Here is an 18,895-nt window from a genome sequence, read left to right as displayed (position 1 = left end):
GCACTATCTCCTCCACCTCTAACTTCCTCAAAGTCTAGAGCCAAGGGAATGACAAATCAAGCCCCAAGGCTCCCCAGGCAAAGGCTGGGGAAGGAGATCTGACCCCAAGACTGTATTACGACTGTCAAGAGAACACTACACAGCCCTCAGAGTCTCCACTGGACTGCTGCTCCCTAGCCCCTCTGGTATAAATAGAGCTTCTCTCTCAATTTGGCTTGAGTACAGTCTCTCATTGTTGGGCAAGAAGGGGAGATATGAGGGTTGGGGGACATTTGGGATAGGGAAAAGGTGGAAAAATAGGGTTTCCAGGGCCCCCCCTGCACTTACTACAAGTATGGCTTCTAAGGGACAGGGCAAAACGAGGAGACAAAGAGTTATGTGATCCCAGCCCTCCTAAAGAGTATGCCTGGAATAGTCCGGGTTTATGTCTGGTGTCTCAGCATAATTATTAATAGTACCCTCTTCAATTTTCCCAGTGTGTCCCAGTTTAGATGATTAATTATACAGTCACTGTGAGGCACTGACAGAATCCTGGGTTAGAGATTTACCTTCCCAGTTGTCTGTCTTTCACCCTATCCTTGTGCTTTAACTCTAGTGCAGCAGCTGAGCCAGTCAGGATGGTGCCGAATTAAAGCTGCTTCCACGAGGAGGCTTAGTGGGTGGCAATCCTCCCTCTACAGGTAGACAAAGGGACTCAGAAATAGGGCGCAGGGCAAGGGCTGATTCAGGCTTGAGAACAGACAGAAGGCAGACCTGGGCGTTTCAGAATCAATCGCTCAGTGAAGATGGAAGGAGACAAAGGAGAGACAGAGGCCTGAGAGGGGGCAGGGCAGACTGAGATGACAGCCTGGCAGTGTTAAGTCAGGGACTTGGACGAGTCTATATAAGCTACTAATCATTTAACCATGCTTTATAGAGCAGTGGGCACAACAGCACATGCGGTTAGATACAACTGTTCTGAGGATGCTGAAAGAAAATAGGACTTGACGTAGTAAGAAGGAAAGAGAAGATGAAATGGGTAAGCCACGATCTTATAGCCAGGGACTCTGGTGGAGTGATGGTGAAGACATTAGGAACTCACGGGTTAAAAACACAATGTGCCTCAACAGAAGTCAATCTGTGGTCCAGGTCTCTCTTTTATATCAACTTCCAAGTACTACAGCCAGATTCCCAGGAGGGTTCCAGCCTCTCTGACACCCTGAAGCCAAGCCTTTCCTCTGGCCCTGAGCTCCTCAGGCTAGCTCTGGGTCCAGTCTGCACACCTGGGCCCACACCCTCTTCTTGTCGGGAGGTGGGGGAGGCCCTCAGCCCTCAGGTCCAGTGGGGGGAGCAGCAGGAGCAGGGGGGCCGGGATCCTCCAACTGCACGTCATGTAGGTGCACCGTGGGCGTGGTGGGGTCCTTGCCCACGCCTTGGTTTGGGTCAGCCTGGTCAGGGTGGTGCCTGCGCACGTGCTTGACCACCTGAAATTTCTGCTTGGCCTTGTAGCTGCAGAGGCGGCAGAAGAAAGGGTGGCGGTCGGTGTGGGTGAGGGCATGATGGCGCAGGCCGGCGGCCCAGCGGAAAGCACGGTGGCACACGTTGCACACGTAGGGCTTGGCCTCGCTGTGCTTGCGGAGGTGGGTGCGCAGCAGGAAGCGTGTCTTGAAGGCCTTGCCGCACTGCTCACACATGAAGGCCCGTGCTTCCCGGTGCCGCGTCTCCTGGTGCACGCGCAGTGCGTCGGCCCTGTTCGTGCAGTACTCACACTCGGGACACTGGTATGGCTTCAGTCCTGTAGGACAGGGCAAGGACAGGGAACACATCACCATGGAAGGAGGTGGAACAGGGATCAGTGGACCAGAGGAGTCACTGTGATCCTGGGACATAAGGAACACAAGCAGCAACCTAAGGACCATGTCTTTGGAATGTTCCAATCCTGTCTGACATTGGTGTGTCCTATTCTCAACATAGCCCCTTGTATACAGTGGGTGCTCGATAGATGCCAGTAACTAACTGGACCCCTAAGTAGCCAACTGACAGCAATAAATACTCAAATATGACAGGGTTTCTACATGGGGAACTCCCACCCCTTTTTGGTCATGGAGTACTCATGGAACTGGGAATCCACTGAAATGGATCCCTTGTTCAACACAAGAAGTAAAAGAAAATGCTTAAGAGGGAAGCGGGAGAGGCAAAAGAAGGGGTAGAGGCAGAGGGCCTTGAAATGCATCTGGTTAATTTCTTTAGTTGGCGGGGGCCATATGCAACAATCACAGGCACACCATCATTAACCCTTCTCTGAGAACCTGTGGTTCATGGACTGTACCCAGGAGAAAAATAAAGGACAAGTTAAAACAGGTGAGGGGGGCTTCCCTGGTGGCGCAGTGGTTGAGAATCTGCCTGCTAATGCAGGGGACACGGGTTCGAGCCCTGGTCTGGAAGGATCCCACATGCCGCGGAGCAACTAGGCCCGTGAGCCACAACTACTGAGCCTGCACATCTGGAACCTGTGCTCCACAACAAGAGAGGCCACGATAGTAAGAGGCCCGCACACCGCAATGAAGAGTGGCCCCCGCTTGCCACAACTAGAGAAAGCCCTTGCACAGAAACGAAGACCCAACACAGCAAAAATAAATAAATTAATTAATAAACTCCTACCCCCAACAACTTCTTAAAAAAAAAAAAAAAAGCCCACAGTCATCTTGATAATACTGTATGGGGCCTCTGATTCTTTAAAAAAAAACAAAACAAAAAAAAACAGGTGAGGGACTTCCCTGGTGGCACAGTGGTTAAAAATCCCCCTGCCAATGCAGGGGACACAGGTTCAAGCCCTGGTCTGGGAAGATCCCACATGCCGTGGAGCAACTAAGCCCATGCGCCACAACTACTGAGCCTGCGCTCTGGAGCCCATAAGCCACAACTTCTGAGCCCACGCCTAGAGCCCGTGCTCCGCAAGACGAGAAGCCACCACAATGAGAAGCCCTCGCACCGCAACGAAGAGTAGCCGCTGCTCGCTGCAACTAGAGAAAGCCTGTGCGCAGCAATAAAGACCCAACTCAGCCAAAATAAATAAATAAACAAACAAACAAACAACAGCTGAACCCTCTACTTTCTCCTCCTCACTCATGATAGTTCCATCCTGTCTCTGTAGGGACCAGGCAGACCTGCTCAGTCACTCATGTTTGAGTTGGAGGTCCTCAACCGGAGGTGGGTGACCTTGTGCCATAATACCCCGCGAAGCTTTCGCAAAGTACACATGTCCAGACTCTCAGGTTCACCTCTGTCCTGATTCTGATAGGCTTTCAGTGGGTTGGGAAGCTCTTCTGGCTTTTCAGTCTACCTACTACCCTTGATGTGAATACAGCTGTGCACCCCGAATCTGAGTAAGGACATACACCACCTCAGGGAGGCTGGGTGTGCTAGGGCACAGGGGAACCCCTCAGGCCTGTCAAAACCATGCAGACTCACCTGTGTGCTTGGTCATGTGGTACTTGAGCTGGTTGACCCACTTGCACTTGTAGCCACAGTCAGGGCACAGATACTTCCGCTCCTCCTTGTGAATCCGCATATGGTACTGGAGGAGGGAAGAGCAAAGAGTACACCCAGAAAATGTGTACCCTTTGGTACTCACTGGATGTGGAAATAGAGCAAGCAGGCAGAGAAACTGTTGGCAGATAATCCGGTTCCCTGCACCGATCCTACCCATTCTCCCCCACTGCCAATGAGGTCTCCAAGGCCAGTCACTCTGACGCAACCCTAACCCATTCGGCTGACCCCAGGTCTGCCCTATCTCACCTCTGCCACTTATCAGCTGTGTCTTTGGGCAACCTTACCCCTAATTCTCAGTTTATTAATCTGGAAAATGGGAAACAGTAAAAGTATATCTCATATTTTTGAAAGGATTAAAATTAGTGTCCGACATACAGTGTAAGTACTCAGTAAATGTCAGCTGTTATCACCTAGGTTATCTATAACCTATTATACGCCTTTATCACATGCCAAGCATGTATTATGGAATTTTATCTCTGTAGCAACCCTATGAAGTATTATCCCCTCTTCACAGATGAGGATCTGAGGTTTGGAGAAGTTAAGGGACTTGACCAAAGTCACAGAGCTAATTTTCAGAAGAGTCAGGATTAAAGAACCCAGGTAGTTTAACTCTGCAGCCTGCATTCCTTCCATTCCCAGACCCCCTAGCCCCTGACCTTACCTTGAGGCGAGAGGGGTCAGCACAGGCATAGGGACAGAGGTGACAGCGGTAGGGCTTTTCCCCAGTGTGGACGCGGCTGTGCCAGGTGATCTTTTGCCGGTTCTTGGTGCTGTAAGCACAGTCAGTGCACTTGTAGAGCCGGGTGCCCCCGTGCCCTTTCACGTGGTGATCTAGCACCAGCTGATGGCGGCACGCAAAGTCACAAAAAGGGCAGCGCAGAGGGGGCTGGCCAGCATCCCCAGCTGAGGACGCCGCTGCTGAAGTCTCCTCGTGCTGTTCCAAGTAGTGCTTCACCAGGCCCACCCGTTCCCGGGCAGCAAAGTCACAGAGCTGGCAGCGGTGGCTGAAATGCTGCTGCCTTCGGTGCTCGTCCAATGCCGGCCGGCTGGGGAAGGCCTCCTGACAGGCCCCACATTCGAGCCGTGGGTGCTGTTTCCGGGTGTGCCCTCGCAGGCTGGCAGGGCTGGGGCACAGCAGCCCACAGCGGGAGCAGTGCAGTGGGCCCTCAGTGGCCTCTGTGGGAGAGCCAGGGACAGGGGGCGTAGGCTCGGGATGCCGGCGCAGAGCATGCTGCTTGAGTGCTGTCTCGGAGCTGAACTGGGCCTCACACTGGGGGCAGGCAAAGGCTGGGGTGCCCTGGTGGCAACTGTTAACGTGGCGAGTGATGTCATGGCGAAGGTAGCCACTATAGTCACAGAGTGGACAGAAGTGGGTGGGTGTTTTGTCGTGTACCCTCAACCGATGCAAGCGCAGTTTTGAGTTGGTACCAAATGTCTGGGGACAGGAGCTGCAGGGGATGCGGCCAACACCCGTGTGTCGGGACTGGTGAGCCTCTAACCGGTACCGTCTGGTGGTGGAAAAGTCACAGAAAGGACACTGATGTGGCTTCACCCCCTCATGCTTCAGCCGCCGGTGCTGCTGTAGGCACCGGCTCTGTTTACAGGTGAAGCCGCAGTCCCCACACTGAAGAGGGGGCCGGGGGCCATGGGCTGCGGCGGGGTGCCTCCGCTTCTGGTGGAGCCTCAGGGCAGCAGCAGCAGGAGCGGTGAATGGGCAGAGGCCACAGCGCAGCTCTCCAGACTGCTCAAGGGGGCAGCCCCGGGCCTGGTGAGTCCTCAGGGCCCGTTCCTGCTGGCAGCTAAAGGGACACGTGGGGCAGGAGAAGCGAGCCCCCTTCTGCTTTGGAACCAGAGCTGCATCCCCATCACCAGGGCTGCGCTCTGCACTCCCACTGCTCAGGGGAGCAGAGTCCCTGCTGCTCAGCAGGGACACAATAGGCTGGGTCTGGGAGGCGCCTCGCTTTCCTCCCCCGCCACGTCCGCCCCGGCAGCCTTCAGCCACGTGAGAGGTGATGGAGGAAAGCCGAGAGCAAAGGAACATGCATGAGTTGCAGTGAAACTTGCCCTGCTCGAAGTGGAACTTCTCAGGGGCCTCTGTGGGCGAGGAGTCTTCTGCAGGAGGGACTGTGGAGCCAGAGAGTGTGGCAACAGGCTCCTCTATGTTTTCTGGCTCCCCAGGAAGCTTGGAAGGAGCATCTTTTGGGAGCATGATCTCTACTTCTAATGGTGCAGGTGGGGGCTTCCCACCTGCTGCATCCTCTGAGGCCGGCGTGCCCGGGGGCCGAGGATGCAGAGGGATGGGTGAAGCTGGTCTGGGCAAGCCCTTGTTCTTTCTGAGGAGAACAGGGCACTTCTTCAGCAGATGGGTGCTAAGGCCACGCTGTTGCTTGAAGCTGGCTCCACACTCAGGGCAGAGGAGGGGCTCTCGGTGGCCCTGGCACCCAGTCCTGGAGTGCAGATTCAGGGCCTTCTCCCGGCGGGTGATGAAAGGGCAGTGTGGGCAGCGGAAAGCCCGCCCCTCTCCCTGTATCACTACCATCTGAACCCGCCCCTCCAGCACCAGCGCCTCTGCCTGTTCTTTGTCCTGCCTCCTTAGGGCCTTGAGTAATGACTCTGATTCAGGGAACTGGGGCAGGGGTGCTGTCTCAGTGGGTGGATTTGCCTTGAAGGTTCCCACCCAGCTGTTAGGGGGCTCCTCTGAGGAAGGGGGATTTATAGGGGGCTCAGAGACTGGCTTTTCCAGAATGGACTCTTCGGCACCCAAGCCGGAAGTTCCAGCACCTTCAAAGGTAGACAGCTCTGTCAAAGTTCCATCTGGCCCTTCCAGTCTCAGAGGCCCTGAGGGATCCAGGGCCCTGAACTCCACAGGAGCTGTTTCGGTGATCTCCTCAAGGGGCGGGTTGCCCACAGGCTCCAGCTCCACTCCCAGCGCCTCTAGGTGTAGCGTGCAGCCTCCCTCATCTACCTCCGCCGGACTGGGGCTGCCAACTAGGTCATGCCCCTGGGGAACCTCACCGCCGTCCTGTTTCCCAGCACTGTCCTCCTCACTGGTCTCTGGCGGGGCCTGATCCAAGCCGGGGTCCACCACCGTCCCTGGGTCATGGTCCGGCCCCTCAGGCTGGGCAGACAGCTGACTTGAGGGCTCTGAGTCTGGTGGGGGTGTTGGGCACTGCCCGGCTCCCTCTGGCTCCCGGCTGGCACGGCGAAGCTGCCAGACCTGGTCCCCGGGCACGTAGCCGTGGGCTTTGCGCTTGTGGAAGAAGAGGGCGGTGTTGCTGAAGGTGCGATAGTCGCAGAGGGCACAGTGGAACTCTCGGAGGCGGGTGTGCTTGCAGTTCTCATGGCTCAGCAGGGCCTGCTTGTGGCGGCTCTGGTAGCTGCAATAGCGGCAGGGGTAGAGTGGGGCGGCCGTGCCGGGGTGGTGCTGGGAAGCCATGTGCTTCTGCAGCTCGTACTTCCGCTTGCAAGCGAAGGCGCACACCTCGCACATCAGGGACTTGCCCTGGTGCCGCAGCTTGTGGCTGCTCAGCTGATCAGCCCGGTGGCAGCGATAGGAGCACTGGTTGCACTGGTATCTGGTGAGGAGGGAAAAATCACAATCATAAATTAATCACAGCAACTACCAGAAACTGTATAAATACCTACTATGGGCCAAGCTCTACACTCAGTGTTGTACATGCCTCATCGAATTTAATCGTCTTAGTGAGGAGACTAAGGTACAGAAGTTAGTAACTTGCCTCGAGTTACAAAGGAAGTGAAGGGCAGATGGTCTAGCTTCAGGGCTTGTGTTCTACCTCCTACTCTACATTGCTTCCTAAAGGGAGGGTATCATGAATCAGTCAACCTCTGTGGACTTCTGAGGAGCTGACATGGCTACAGCCCCACGGGGCAGGTTTCTGTGCCTAGATCCCACTCCCCCACGGAGACGTGAAAGCCACGGAGAAACCCCCTAGCCAGCTGTGCCCACAGGTCAGAGGGGAACTTGCCTGGATTTGGACGTGGCCAGGATTGGAGCCACAGGCGTAGCCCATCTAATTCACCAGGACTGGACTCAGAACTCAAATGACACCTTAGTCTCTGGGCCTCTACTCTGGGTCTACACCCCCTTCCCTGAGCCCAGAGAGCTCACACAGTGCACACTAGGCCACAGGCAGAGGTCAGCTAGAGGCAGCGGAGCTGAGATGACAGGAGCAGAGGGCCGTGCGGAGGAGTCTCTCTGGGGCCAGAAGAGACATGGGGCCAGAAGCTGACTTTGAGAGGCGGCTAGCTTAGCTCCAGGTCATTGGGTTAGGGAGGGAGGCACGCGTGTGCTCATACCTGAGGTCGCCCGCGTGTTTCCGCATGTGCACGCTGAGGTAGTGCTTCCACTTGGTGACGTAGCCGCATTCGGTGCACATGTAATCCTTGGTGTTAGAGTGGGTCAGCATGTGCTTGGACAGGTAGCTCACGTCTCGACACGTGAAGTCACACAGCTCACACTTGTGTGGCTTCTCGCCTGTGGGGATGGGGGTGAGCGGGGAGAGAACACAAGTCAGACACAGACCGAGGGAGCGACAGACCGTCCTCCCCGGCAGGCTCGCCCTGATGCCCAGCAGGAGTGGAAGCTGAGGTGCTATTCGCAAAAGTCAATGCTGCCTCACAGCCCTCTGGGACGACCACTCTTCCACCCTGACACCAAGGAAGGTAGGGGGAAAGTGAAGACCTAGCTTTCCAAAAGTAGCTTCAAAGTCCACTCTGGATTTGTTATACAGCTTACTGGCACTAGTGGCCAACTGCTCCACTTAGCCCAATTCGTTCCAGTTTTGTGGAAGAGGAGGAGAAAAAATTAGGCAATACAACACAGTGGTTAACAACTCTGACTCCGGAGTCCAACACAGTAATAAATATATTAATAGCCGACATTTATACTGTGCTCACTACGTGCCAGGCACCTTTCTGAGCACTTTATAAAAATGCCTTCTCTTACTGAATCCTCACAACTGCCCTTTATTACCCCATTTTACAGAGGAAGAAGCTGAGGCACAGAGAAACCATAGAGCTAGTAGGCAGTGGTTCAAATCCCAGTTTACTACTGTGTGTCCTCGGGCAGGTCACTTAACTCCTCTAAGTCTCAGTTTCCTGGTCTCCAAAAAGGGGGCAACAAAAATACTGACCTCACATGGCTGATCTGAAGATTAAAGGGCTCAATGACAAGCTGTCCCTGTACGTTGGTCGAGACCTAGCGCTAAGAGGTGAGGCTGGGGCCATGTTCTTTCAGGACCATTCCCTGTTATCCCTGCCCACCCACTCAGCCCCTCTCCTTATGGTGAAAGGCAAGCAACGTGGTGTTCTGGCTCTGCTTCTGATACCAGCTGTGTGATCCTGAAACAGGCCATTTAAGTGTTCACCGTTTCTCATCTTTACCTGCCTTTCTTACAAGATCGTTATTATGGATTAAATGAGGTAATATATATGAAAAAACTATAAAGCACTACACAAGCATACCTCAGAGAGATGGTGGGTTCAGTTCCAGACCACCACGATAAAGCAAATATCGCAAGAAAGCGAGTCCCACAAATTTTTTGGTTTCCTAGTACACGTAAAAGTTATATTCACACGTTGCACGGTAGTCTATTAAGTGTGCAATAACATTCTAACAAAACAGTGTACATACCTTAATTAAAAAATACTTTATTGCTAAAAAATGTTAACTATCACCTGACAATGCAGGGTTGCCACAAACCTTCGACTTAGAATAAAACACAGTATCTGCTAAGAACAATGAAGTGCAATAAAAAAAAAGTATGCCTGTATAGATGTGAGGTTTTAAGAAGCCTCAGAAAAATGAGATTTTGTGACTAAAGCCTGTATAGAAATGAACTGTTTAATGGAAACAACAATGGCTTTGCCACAAGCTGCCTAAAAACTGTCCTCCCAAACTAAAGAATCTTTGATGAGATTTTTTAGTGTCTTGTCAATCCACCAATGCTTACATAGAGATCACAAATGGGAAGATGCTATAGCAGGAAGCCTGGTTTGGTTTTTACTCAAAGCATCAGTAATGCTGGTAACCAATTAAGAGCCTGAGTTGAAAACCCTGCAACTTTCAGGTCACCAGACGTGATCATGTTTCAGTGTCACGGCTTTCAAGGCTATAATATATATGGATGGCTCCGTTCCCTCACCGGCTATCTCTCACAGCACATCACAAAACTTGAACTGCAAAGGGAGGTATCTGTCCTGGTCTGGGTTTCTTTGCTTTAACAGGCTGGGTGTTGACCCACCCATGCCTGATTAGGGGTGGGCAGAACCTGACAGGGCTTTAAAGGTGAGGCACGGGACTCCCCTGGTGGTCCAGTTAAGACTCTGCACTCCCTGCAGGGGGCCTGGATTCAATCCCTGGTCAGGGAACTAGATCCCGCATCCAGCAACTAAAAGATCTCATATGCCTCAACTAAAAAGATCCCACATGCCGCAAATCCTAGCCCGGCCACTTTACTAGCTGAGTGACACTCAAGGCTTATTTGTAAACTGCAAATACTAGATTTATCTCTAGGAACACTAGGTCAGATGAGTCCTACGCAATGTACGCAAAGCCCTCCGGGTGTCTGGCACACAGTAAACGCTCCCGTTTGCCATCACCACCACTATTACACTGTTGGAAGGGTGGAAGCCATCTCACCGGTATGCAGCAGCATGTGGCGGATAAGCACCCTCTTGTGGGCGGTAGCAAAGCTGCACTCAGGGCACTGATGGATCTTTTCGTGAGCATGCATCTTGCCCACATGGTCCTGGTAGGCCACCGGGTTGAAGGTGGCAAAGGGGCAGAAGGTGCAGCGCAGCTCTTCACTGCCAGGGTGGCCCTGCTTCTTATGTTTACGGAACAGGTGCTTGTTGGAGCAGGCGAAGTCACAGTGGGGGCAGTGGAAGGCATAGTGGCTTTTGTGGTGGGCCTCCATGGCTTCTGCTGTGGCGAAGAGCATGGGACACGAGTGATGGCGGCACTCCACGGCCCGCACACCGTGGGTCTCCTTCAGATGCTTTACGAAGGCCTTGCGGTCGGGTGCCGTGTAGCTACAGCCCTCCTGAAAGCAGCGAAGGGGCAGCGGCTCGGCCGCAGCTGCTGCGGTGTGGCTCTTGAGGTGCTCCTTAAGGGCCTGGCTGAGGCGGAACTCCTCCCGGCAGACAGGACAGGCATAGGTATCTGAGTAGAAGTTGGAAATATCCTCATGCATGCTGGCCATGTGGCGGTTGAGGGCATTCCTCTCCACTGCACTGTAGTGGCACAGTGGGCAGCGGTGGGCCTTTTGGCCCAGCTCCCGCAGCAGGTGGGTCTTGAGCTTGCTCTTACTGGTGAAGAACTTTTGGCAGTTGGGGCACTGGAGACTGGGGTCTGGGAAGTGGAGGTGTAGGTGCTCCACCAGATGGGTCCGCTTCTTGAAGCAGCGCTTGCATTCTGGACACATGTGGGTCTTGAAGAGGGACTCGGTGCCAGAAGCCACAGCGCCTGGGAGAGGGAGAGGCAGGGAGGGTTAAGAGTGAGATTCTTCGATAGGTCAGGGGCTGGCCAGTTAATGGGAGAACCACAATTTGCCCAGACAAATTATGCATGCGTGCATGGCCTTGTTCCTTTCTTTCTAAGAAACCAAACAATAGCATCTCAAACTTTGTAGCCTCAAAGAAGAGAGAAGTCCTTCAAGTATTTAGAGAAACAAAATCACAAGGACTTCTCTGACCTTGCTGTGACCTTTAAGAAGTGCTTCACCCCGCCACCCACTATTCTTGAGCTTCTATTTAGAAAGGCTCAAAAGAAGAATCTTGATGGAGCATTCTTGTTCTTCCTGTCCTTGACCCGGAGGGCAGGCGGAAGAATCAGTAGGGTTGGCTGGAAGGAAAAGAACCCCACAGGGAGTGAGCAGAGGGAAGAGAAGGTAAAGTACTCCTACTTCTGAACCCTGGGGGCATAGAGAGCTGATAATAAATATAATCAGGTCCTTCCTGGTCACCTGACGGGTAAATATGCTCCCTGTGGGATGGGTTTCAAATGCTGCTCTCCTCAGATGGTAAACTGGGAAGCAAGGATTCAGAAAAACAACCTTAGGGGGCTCCATGTCAGACAAGACAGGCTGCCAGTCAAAAACCCCTGGCATCTTCATACTATGAATATCACCCTCCCCCTCCTCACAAAAGAGCTTTCTGCCTGGGGAAAACCAGCCCCGAGAGCAAACTCTATTTACTCTTACCCTGTGTCACCAGGGTCTGTGCCCATTTATCACTTTCCCACTAGACATGTCAAAGTGGAATGTTAGGAACGGAAGGATCTGAACCAAAACTCAGAAAACTAAACCCCAGAGCCTCAATACCACGCCCCCCACAGTCCGTTCCTCCCCACCACCAAGAGGTTCAAGCCCCATCACATCATTACCCTCCAACCGCTGAGCCCCCTGGCCTTTCTCCAGGGCTTTCTGGGAGTTCTGGCTGCCACTGTCCTCTTCTTCCTCTACGTCCTCCTCTTCAGCTGACTCCTGCCCAGGCAAGGGTGCTCCTACTTCCTCTGAAGGCTCTCCCTCTCCTGGGGACACTCTGAGAGCTGAAGATGCAAAGAGTTTGATGACTAGAGGAGCCAATGCAGGGCTGAGTGCCTGTACTTCTCACCTCCCACCATTTAGCATAAGGGAATCCGGGGTTCTAAGTATATTAATTTACTCCCACACAAGACAGGGATAGGAAGACCAGGAGCTAAGCTGTCAGTGATGCTCCAGTCTGAAGTAAATCAAACCTCAGATAACACCAACCTCGACCCCTTGAAGGCAAGATCTTTGAGGTCACTGCAGTGGGGGGAGGGGGCAGAGAGGTAGAGAATGGGTGGACTAGACTGTACTTCCCTGGCTCAGGTCCCCAGGGTTAATGGCTGGTGGCTCAGTGTGGGCGAACATCCCTGACCTCTAAACTTCTACTGAGAAACCCAACTCAGCAATTCAGGATCACATCCTGTGCTCTCAAATCCATTCCTTCTCTCCCTCAGTTAGAGGCAGCTGCCTCAGTAAGGCAAAGATGTATGACTTTTTCCCAGGAAAGAGGAATCTTCTCTTTGTACCAGAGCACAAATCAGTCTTAGCGAGCCAAATTCTCTCATCAGAACCCTGGCCTCTCCTGGCCTGGTTTCTCTATTTCCTCCTGCTCCTCTGCTCACCCCACACTCTTTCTGAGACCAAGAGGAATAAGAATCATTGAAGCACCACCTCCCTTGAGGGTTTCTTTTTAAAATAACCCCAGCTTCTCCTGCCCAATCCCACTTGCTCTAACAGGGAGTCTACAGGCATTCTACCAATGGCTACAGCCACTGATGGGCAGTTTAGCTTTTGCCCTCAGAAAGTTCTGAAATGCATCAGAAGAGACATTGGTTAAGTAACTTCAAGGCCACAGTGTAGCTCAAGCCAAACTTCATTCGTTGTCATGGACAAAGACTTCTCTTTGTCCCATATTTTCTGCCTGGTCCAGGGTGTCTAGATGCCTTCCCACGTCAGCCGATAATCCCGTCCTCCTGAGCCACTACCCCAGATTCTCTTCAATTCAGGCTTACATTCATGGCATTAGTAACAACTGCCTCTGCTACAGACCAATTGCAGCTGCAATCCAGGCAGGATACTGCTGGGTCCTTGGCCTCATACCTGGCAGCAGCTCCTGCGATGGAAGACCCTGAACAGCAGACAGTTCTCCCTGTGTCCCGGCCCCGTGACTCCGCTGATGCTGCCGGAAGAGTTTGATGTTGGAGCCCACGAAGCTGCAGTGGTTGCAGTGGAAAGGGTAATGGGCCTGCCGGTGCAGCTCCATGCCCTGCTGGCTCCCGAAGAGCAGGGGGCAGCCCCGGAAAGAACAGGGCACGGGAAGCGCTCTGTGGGTCTGCCTCAGGTGGTGCTGTAGACCCTTGCGATCTTGAGCAGAGAACACACAGCCAGACTCTGGGCAGGAGAAGGCGTCTGGAGTGCCCCGGTGAATCTTGAAGTGGCTCTTCAGGGCCTGGGGCTGGGCAAACTCCTGTCTACACACAGGGCATGGCAGGGGGCTATCTGGTGGGCTCTGGCCCTGCAGAGGGCCAGGGAGAGTGAGGTTGCTGGGGGGCAGCTCTACAGAGCAGGGGGGGCTAGCGAGGCCCTGCACAGGCTGTATAACGGTCTCAGGGCACTGGTGCAGGGACAGCAGAGTGGGCTCTGCGAAGCTCTGCTCACAGCGCTCACAGAAGTACACCTCCACCACCTTTACCAGGACACCTGCAGGCAGAGGACCGACAGAGAAAGGCACAGAATCAGACGGAACAAGACTCAGAGGAGTTAGTTACCAGTAGAAAATGTAGGTGAACCTTTTAACATTCGTGGAATGGAGATGGACTTAAGTCTGATTCTACACCTTAAGTCTGATTTTCAAAGCCCCCTAAGGTCAAAGATGGTCTATCTTGCACGTGTGTTTGGATTCCCAGTATCTTGCACAATACTTGGCACAAAGTAGGTACTTCATAAATATTTGTGAAATGAATGTAACACGTATTAACCAAATCCAGAAAGCATTAAGAAAAGGCAATATGTTCTGCCCAAATAAAAAATCAGAAGCTTCCAAAAGAAGAAAATGACAATCTGAGGAAAATATCTGCAATATACATGACAAAGCGTTGTTTTATATTCTGTGAAGAGATTTTCAAAGGCACAGTAATTCATAAAATGGAGGACATCCTTTCTGAGATGAGCCAGATCACATTCATAAGAATTGCTGCCGTTTCTTTTTTTTTTTTTTGATAATTTTTATTTTTTAAATCAATTTATTTATTTATTTTTGCCTGCATTGGGTCTTCGTTGCTGCGCTCGGGCTTTCTCTAGTTGCAGCAAGCGGGGGCCACTCTTTGTTGCGGTATGTGGGCTTCTCATTGTGGTGGCTTCTCTTGTTGCGGAACACAGGCTCCAGGCGCGTGGGCCTCAGTAGTTGTGGCTTGCAGGCTCTACAGCGCAGGCTCAGGAATTGTGGCGCATGGGTCTAGTTGCTCCACTTGCTGCCATTTCTTAAGCAACTGGCAGGACCTTGACAAAGAAAGGCTTAGGAAACACTTTTGCTTGGTCCTCCAACTGCCCTATGAGAAGAGGGACCTGGGATGCTGCAAGGTTAAGGCCACCATGCCTGTTAATGGTGGAGCCCAGGTTTGCCCTACATTTATTCTGGTGTTTCTTTTTCTCTTTATTATTTTTTTGTTTAAATAAAAATTCAGTGCAACAACAGAACTATATAAAGAATAACCACCTCCCACCCTCACACACATAGTTTGGTCTATATCCTTTCAGACCTGTTGGGGTCATTTTTTGGCAATTTGCTTTTTTTTTAAGTTTATTTACTTATTTATTTTTGGCTTTGGGTCTTCGTTGCTGTGCGTGGGCTTTCTCTAGTTGCGGCGGGCGGGCTTCTTATTGCAGTGGCTTCTCTTGTTGCAGAGCATGGGTTCTAGGTGCACAGGCTTCAGTAGTTGTGGCTCCCGGACTCTAGAGCGCAGGCTCAGTAGTTGTGGCACACGGGCTTAGTTGCTCCGCAGCACATGGGATCTTCCCAGACCAGGGCTCGAACCTGTGTCCCCTGCAATGGCAGGCGGATTCTTAACCACTGTGCTACCAGGGAAGCCCCGGATATTTGCATTTTAAAAAATTATTTTCACTTGCTATATATCAAGGATATTTTTATCTATGAGTAGGACATTTAGATCTACCTAATTTTTTTGGTCCAGTTCATGGTACTTCAGAGCACGGGTAAATCAAAATGAAATTTTGCTCTTACTAATAGATATCTGGGTTGTTTCCAACCATTACAAATAAAGCTGCCCTACACATCCTTATTCCTGCATCCTTGTGCATGTGTGTGACTCTTTCTATAGGACAGATCCCTAGAAGTGGAACTACTAGGTCAGAGTACATGTCTTTTAAAATTTGTTTCATGGATAAATTGACTTTCAAAAACTTATGCTAATTTATACTCTATAAACTATAAGATAGTGTCTGTTTCCCCCATAGCCTCACCAACACTAGTTTTATAAAAATTGCTTAATTTCTGCCAAAGTTGAGAAACAATAATGGCATCTTATAGTTAAACTGGAATTTGTGTGTTAGTGAGATTAAATATACTTATGGTTATTAACTATTTTCATTTCTTCTTTAGTAAATTGCACATAGATTTCTTTTCTCCCTTTCTAAAAAAATACTGTTTCTTTTTCTTATTGTGGAGCTCTTTGAATTTTAAAGATATTAACTCTTTCTTATATATTGCAAATGTTTTATATATTGCAAATGTTTTTTCCAGGTTCCTTTTTATTTATTATTTCTTTCACCACATCAAAGTTTAGAAATATTATACAATCAAACTAGCTAATCTTTCCCAGTATTCTTTGTACACTACCAAGGAAAAATGGTACAACTGTAGCTGGAAGACGACAGTTACAAAACAGGGAAGTTACCTAAAAATAAGAAGTTGAGATGTGGGAAGATTAAAGGGAGGACTCTTTCTTCTAACGTAAATATAAATTATTCAACTCCCACTCTTAACGGCATGCCTTGGGTGATTTAAGTATGTTATCCGCAAGAAACTAGAGCAGGGAAATACTGCTAGGAAGCCCTGCCAAGCCCTGGGTGGTGGAGAGAGGCTGGGCCTTTTGCCTAATCCCTGGCTGCAGTTCCTGGGTGGGAGGGTCAACATGGAGAAAAGAATCCTTGAGGACTATAGGAGTAAGGACTGGGCAGAGGTGTCAGAAAGGTCTTCCCCTTCTGGATTACCGCCTAGCAGACGTGAAGCCCTCGCAGGGATAGACTGCCAAGAGCTTGGTACAAGTTGTGCACCACCTCGCCAGACTTCAATCAACATTCACCAACTGCAAATCAAATTACAACATCTCTAAGTATAAAAATAGGATGCTACCTTGTGTCTTCATCATATTTATATACAACGATCAAACACAGCACAGACAAAAACTCAGGGTTGCTTGTCTCACTGGCCTGCTAGCAACTGTGTTGGTACCTGGGGCCTCTCCAGGAGCACCTGGGGACAGGTTTCCAGCTACTGCTTCCACAATGATCTCCATGTTCTCTGTGTCCTCTTCAGTTGCTGTGGTTTCTACCAGCAGGCAGCCTGGGTCAGCAGGCAAAGGTGGAGGGTTCCCAGAAGGACAGGGGCTCTGGACAGGCTCTAGGAGTCCACGGTTAGAGAGAGGTCGGGGGATCAGCAATAGCTCAGGGCACAGTCCATCCATCTCCCCAGTGCTGTTGGCTGGCTGTGAGTCCAACACAGGGTCTGTCATCACCACCAACTTGTGTGCTATGTCCTCTTACGTGCTGATAATCCAACCAGAAGAAAAACCAAACAACATATAATTAGATCTCTCACTTTCTTCCCACTTGGTGTGGGTGCACAGCCCAGTGCCTGCCCAATTAGGCATTTCCGTGCATGGCAGCATGCCATACGTAATTAACCTAGAAATTTTCTTTTTATGACAATGTTTAGAACAAAAAGCATAAACATGTTAATAGGGATCAAAATAGGAAAGAGACAAGAAGTTGTAGCCAATATATTAAAGACTGTTTCTTGGAGCTAAGTGATGTTGGACAAATTACTAAGCAATCTGGGTCTCAGTTCTCTTACCTGCAATAAAATTGGGTGGGACCAAGGGATCTCAGAGGTCCCCTCCCCTCTTAACATTTTATGAGCTCACTATTCCTTAGCTCAAAGCCCTTCCTTCATGATCCGGCCCCTGCTGACCTCTCCAGATTCACCTTCCACCTCTCTCCGCGAAAGAGCTCTGATGATTCAACTTGTCATTGATTTGCCATTCCCCAGACTCACCACATTCTCTTCTGCTTCGATAACCTTACACATCCCTCTCTCGGCCTGATGGGCCTTCTCCCCTTTGCCATCTCTCTTGTCTGGCTAACCAACTCCTAACTATCCTTTAAGAATCTACACAAATGTCACTTCCACTAGGATGGCTTCCGGACACCTTTCATCTAAGTTTCTCTCTCTGAGGTCCTAATGGCACATTGTACATAGCTCTGTCAGAAACTGTGTCACACTGCACCGTCATTTACCTATCAGTCTCCCTCCCTAGACTTGGAGCTTTCTGAGTGGAGTTTATTGATGTTATCACTTCACTGAACCACAACAGTCTATACAAGTCAGACAAATAAGGGAATTCTAGTGAAGAACTCCAGACACAGAAATGCATCAAAGCAAATTTAGGCTTCTACTAAGATATCAAATCAGTGATGCCTTACAAGTTAACACACCTGGAGAAATTTCTAACAAATTGACTATGGCCTCACATTGAACACTGGAACACAACTGAGAGATGAATATCAAGTAAATTGCATATCTTGTTATACACGGCTAAAATTAGTCTAAGCTAAATAACTAGGAATTAATAAGAATGACAGTAATCATTTCATGAAATTGAGTCATGGAGGTCGAGTAGTGGCCTAGGGCTAGGAAATCAGGTTGCAGCTGAGAATTCGGCAACTCAAAGCCTCAGATCACGGAAATTCGGAAGGTGGCAGGGCAGGGCACTTCCGCCCTCAGAGGATTCTCTGGAAACCACAGCCTCCACTTATCATCGCTGCTCTCGGGAGTCTTCCAGCTCGGGCAGTATACTTGCCTTAGAGGGGAGCCAAGGAGGACGCGGTGTCGTCTAGATTGAGCCGCTGGAAGGCGGAGTGAGGTGGGACATAGGTGGGCACAAGAGAAGAAATGAGCTTATCCTTGGGGCACGGGTACTGAGAAAGAGAAAGGACAAATTAAGGCAGAGAGAAGGCCTGGGAAAAGGATGAGATCCAGCCTGGGGACCAAGGCACCCGGTTTCCACTTTCCTGTGGGCTCTGACTCACCGCGTGGCCTTGGACAGATACAGTCCCCTCGCTTCTCGGGGCCTCAGCTTTTCTATCTTTAAAGTGGAGGCGATGACAGACAGCGTCCACATCGTTGGGCGGGAGCGGGAATCACAAGTGCCAGCAAATGAGAAAGCCGTTTTGTAACCTGCAAGGCTTAGGATGGAGCATCGTCATGCTTATGGTCCTAAGGAGAGGCAGCGGGTAACCGGGCGCGGTCTAGGGCAGTGACGCGACCGAGGCACCGGGGCGGCTGATGTGATGCGCCGGGGCCTCGCTCGTCGCCGTGCTCCCTCCAGCACTTATCCCGAGCGCTCCCACCGCCCAGGCCCACCCCTCACCCTGGTGCTCGAGAAACTTTTGCCTCCGGCCTGCTCCACCCGCACTCCCTACTAATTCCCGCCCCGCTGCCGCTCGCTTACCTCCCGGCCCTGCGCGGGCGGGAGCCTCACCTCTATGGTCGACCAGCGGCTAGAGTCGCCTCCCGT

General features: G+C 51.2%; 1 protein-coding gene across 5 annotated transcripts; it reads right to left on the bottom strand.

Annotated features, from left to right (window-relative positions):
* Positions 1 to 1,233: 1,233 nt before the first annotated feature.
* Positions 1,234 to 18,881, bottom strand: ZNF142 (zinc finger protein 142). Of its 5 annotated transcripts, none has more exons than XM_029224571.1 (11): positions 18,830 to 18,881; positions 18,408 to 18,563; positions 18,179 to 18,296; positions 16,552 to 16,865; positions 13,182 to 13,781; positions 11,936 to 12,100; positions 10,193 to 11,017; positions 7,849 to 8,026; positions 4,193 to 7,106; positions 3,451 to 3,556; positions 1,234 to 1,774 (listed from the first exon to the last, which is right to left on the bottom strand). In XM_029224571.1, the coding sequence occupies exons 4-11, from the start codon at positions 16,829 to 16,831 to the stop codon at positions 1,305 to 1,307; spliced, it is 5,538 nt and encodes a 1,845-aa protein (XP_029080404.1). In that variant the 5' UTR covers positions 16,832 to 16,865; positions 18,179 to 18,296; positions 18,408 to 18,563; positions 18,830 to 18,881; the 3' UTR covers positions 1,234 to 1,304. The 5 variants fall into 5 exon arrangements, with proteins under 5 accessions (XP_029080404.1, XP_029080406.1, XP_029080408.1 ...); XM_029224573.1 differs by having other exon boundaries at positions 18,408 to 18,594; positions 18,830 to 18,853; XM_029224575.1 differs by lacking the exon at positions 18,179 to 18,296.
* Positions 18,882 to 18,895: the final 14 nt, after the last annotated feature.

The sequence above is a fragment of the Monodon monoceros genome, unplaced genomic scaffold (genome assembly GCF_005190385.1).
Source record: "Monodon monoceros isolate NGI ecotype Baffin Bay Population unplaced genomic scaffold, NGI_Narwhal_1 Super_Scaffold_16, whole genome shotgun sequence".
Lineage (NCBI taxonomy): Eukaryota > Metazoa > Chordata > Mammalia > Artiodactyla > Monodontidae > Monodon > Monodon monoceros.
Note: the sequence above shows the minus strand (reverse complement) of the source record. Positions and strands in the feature narration are given on the sequence as shown.